Below are 2,725 nucleotides of genomic sequence, written 5' to 3'. Positions count from 1 at the left end.
CCCGTGCTGGGGTACCTGATGAAGGGGCTGTGCGACCGGCGCTTGGCCTCGGCGGCGGCCAAAGCCATTCACAACATCTGCTCCGTGTGCCGCGACCACATGGCCCAGCACTTCTCGGGGCTGCTGGAGATCGCCCGCGCCCTCGACTCCTTCACCCTCTCTCCAGAGGCTGCTGTGGGACTCCTGAAAGGTGAGGATGGGAGAACCTTCCCGGGGTTTCGGGTGGGTGACCCGATTCCACCCCCCGGGATCGAGGAATCCTGCGATCGGGGGCTGGTGTGGGTGGGAAGGGACCACCCGGATGTTCTTGTGATGTTCCTCCTGCCCTGGGGTCATCCCTGTGCTCCCACATGCTGGTGTCCCTTCCTCCTTCCCACCCCCTGGAAGGTATTTTGGTGCCAGAGGGACATCTTCCCACCTGGAGAAGCCACCCCTGCCCTGTCCCTGGAGCTGTGTCCTCTCCCTGCACACAGGCAGGGCTTGTGTCTTGTGTTGTCTTCTCACCCACCACCTTCCTACTCTGGATTCCTGCTCCTGAAACCTGTCTCTTCCTCTTGCCTTTTCCAGGGACAGCCTTGGTCCTGGCCAGGCTCCCCCTGGAGAAGATCTCAGAATGCCTCAGTGAACTCTGTGCCGTGCAGGTGATGGCCCTGAAGAAGGTAGGTCCTGGTGGGAGCTGCCTTGACGTGTTCCTGAGAGGCCACCAGTCAGCATGGAATATTTGGGGTTGGAAGAGGCCTTAAAGGTCACCTAGATCCAACCCCCCTGCCATGGGCAGGGCCACCTCTGTCTTGGCCTGGTGGCCTGATCTGCTGCTGTCACTGTGTGTCCTCAGAGCCAGGGCAGTGCAGGACCTTGGCCTTGTCCCCAGGTCTCTCCTGGATGAGAAGTTCCTGGCTGTAAGAGCATGGGATGGGATGAAAGGGAAGAAAAGCAGTCCCTAGAAATCAGCTCGTGTGCCAGGAGCCAAAGAGCCTTCCTGAACCCACCTCCAATCATCATGGAATCCCAGACTGGTTTGGGTTGGGAGGGACCTTAAAGCCCACCCAGTGCCACCCCTGCATGGGCAGGGACACCTCCCACCAGCCCAGGCTGCTCCAAGCCCCATCCAACCTGCCCCTGGATGCACCTGGCAGCTTTCACCCCACATCTCCAGGATGGAGAAGGTGGGAACTCAAGGTCTCCAAAAGCAGGGTGGCCCTGGTGACCTTTCCATGCAGGATAACAGACACCTGGGAGGAGGGCAGGAGGAGAGGCCCTCAGGAAAGGGACATTCCCCGTCCTCTGCCCCTTCAGGGTGACCTGGAGCTGCTCAGCAGAGGTTCTTGGGAGCTCCTCCTGCCAACACCACCAGCTCCCATCAGCTCTGGCCCCTCCACCTCAGCCCCTGCTCCCTTCTCCTTCAGCCCCCCTCTTTGGGTGGGCTCTGAAGGTCCCGGCTCAGGCTTGAGGAGGTATCTGCTCTGCTGTGACCCCAGGGGGGTGTGAAAGAGCTGCTGGTGGGGCCTGGTGGGCAGGCAGTGTTGGTCCAGCTGGGAATGAGGTGCCTGCAGGCCTGGGATCCCATCCTTCTCCCTTGTTTTGCAGCTGCTGTCTCAGGAGCCCAGCAATGGCCTCTCCTCAGACCCCACTGTGCCCCTGGATCGACTCGCTGTCATCTTCAGGTGAGGAAGGAGGGGCTGGGACAGGCCCTGCAGGGCTTTGGGGCCCAGAGCTCCTCACCCAGAACCTTCAAACCAAACCTCTGGGTTGATTCATGCCTTGTTCCCCACCCTGACCTGGGAGGAACAGGCTGGGAGCTGCTTCTCCACCCACGCCAGGGCTCTCCAGCCCCTCTGAGCTGGTTTCTGGTCCCCTTCCCACATCTTGGGTGGGGGGGGGGTTCTGGAGGCTCCAACCCATCTCCTCAGGGCTTTAAACCCAAAACCAGTTAAAAAAAAACCAACCCATGAAACCCTGTTGCTGCTTTTCCAGACACACCAACCCCATCGTAGAAAACGGACAGATCCACCCGTGCCAAAAAGTCATTCAGGAGGTCAGTGCTGGATGTGGGGATGGAGCTTCCATGGGGAGCTGGGGTGGGAAGGGCTGGTCCTGCTCCAATCCCTGGCAGATCCACGGCACCTCTGCCTGAGGATCCCTTCCCTCCTGGAGGTGGGATTTGGGTTTTCCAGCCCCTGGAAGAAAACCTGGCTCTGGAAGAATCTCGGGTGGTTTAATTTCTCTGCCCTCGTCTTAAAGCCCCTCTGGGCTCTTCACTCCTGCAAAGAGCTAATTAACCTGGCCCCTAACAAAGGTGCCTCTGGTTTTTGGGTCCTGGGTGGCATCTGCCTTCTGTCTGTGAGATACCTGGGACAGGAGGGACCTGGAGGGGCTGGAGCGTGTCCAGGGAAGGGCCCCGGAGCTGGGGAAGGGGCTGGAGCAGAAGGAGAAGGGGCTGGAGAACTTGTGAGGAGCAGCTGAGGGAGCTGGGGGTGTTGAGCCTGGAGCAAAGGAGGCTGAGGGGAGACCTGCTGGCTCTGCAGCTGCTGAGAGGAGGTTGGAGCCAGGGGGGTCGGGCTCTGCTCCCCAGGAACAAGGGACAGGACAAGAGGGAACGGCCTCAAGTTGTGCCAGGGGAGGCTGAGGTTGGATCTGGGGAACAATTCCTGCCTGGCAAGGGTTGTCAGGGCCTGGCCCAGGCTGCCCAGGGCAGGGGGGGAGTCCCCATCCCTGGAGGGGTTTC

The 2,725-nt window shown here is 60.6% G+C and overlaps 1 protein-coding gene across 1 annotated transcript in view; it reads left to right on the top strand.

The window, feature by feature from the left end:
- Window positions 1-2,725, top strand: part of TNPO3 (transportin 3) — a gene marked incomplete at both ends in the record, with an annotated part of 28,741 nt that overhangs the window by 14,183 nt on the left and 11,833 nt on the right. The window contains 4 exons of the mRNA XM_010003701.1: window positions 1-190; window positions 568-659; window positions 1,588-1,664; window positions 1,975-2,035. The exon at window positions 1-190 is cut by the window's left edge and continues 4 nt beyond it. Of these exons, the coding sequence (XP_010002003.1) occupies window positions 1-190; window positions 568-659; window positions 1,588-1,664; window positions 1,975-2,035 (420 nt within the window). The remainder of the gene's footprint in view (window positions 191-567; window positions 660-1,587; window positions 1,665-1,974; window positions 2,036-2,725) is intronic.

This window comes from Chaetura pelagica, unplaced genomic scaffold (genome assembly GCF_000747805.2).
Source record: "Chaetura pelagica isolate M959 unplaced genomic scaffold, ChaPel_1.0 scaffold778, whole genome shotgun sequence".
Taxonomy (NCBI): Eukaryota; Metazoa; Chordata; class Aves; order Apodiformes; family Apodidae; genus Chaetura; species Chaetura pelagica.
Note: the sequence above shows the minus strand (reverse complement) of the source record. Positions and strands in the feature narration are given on the sequence as shown.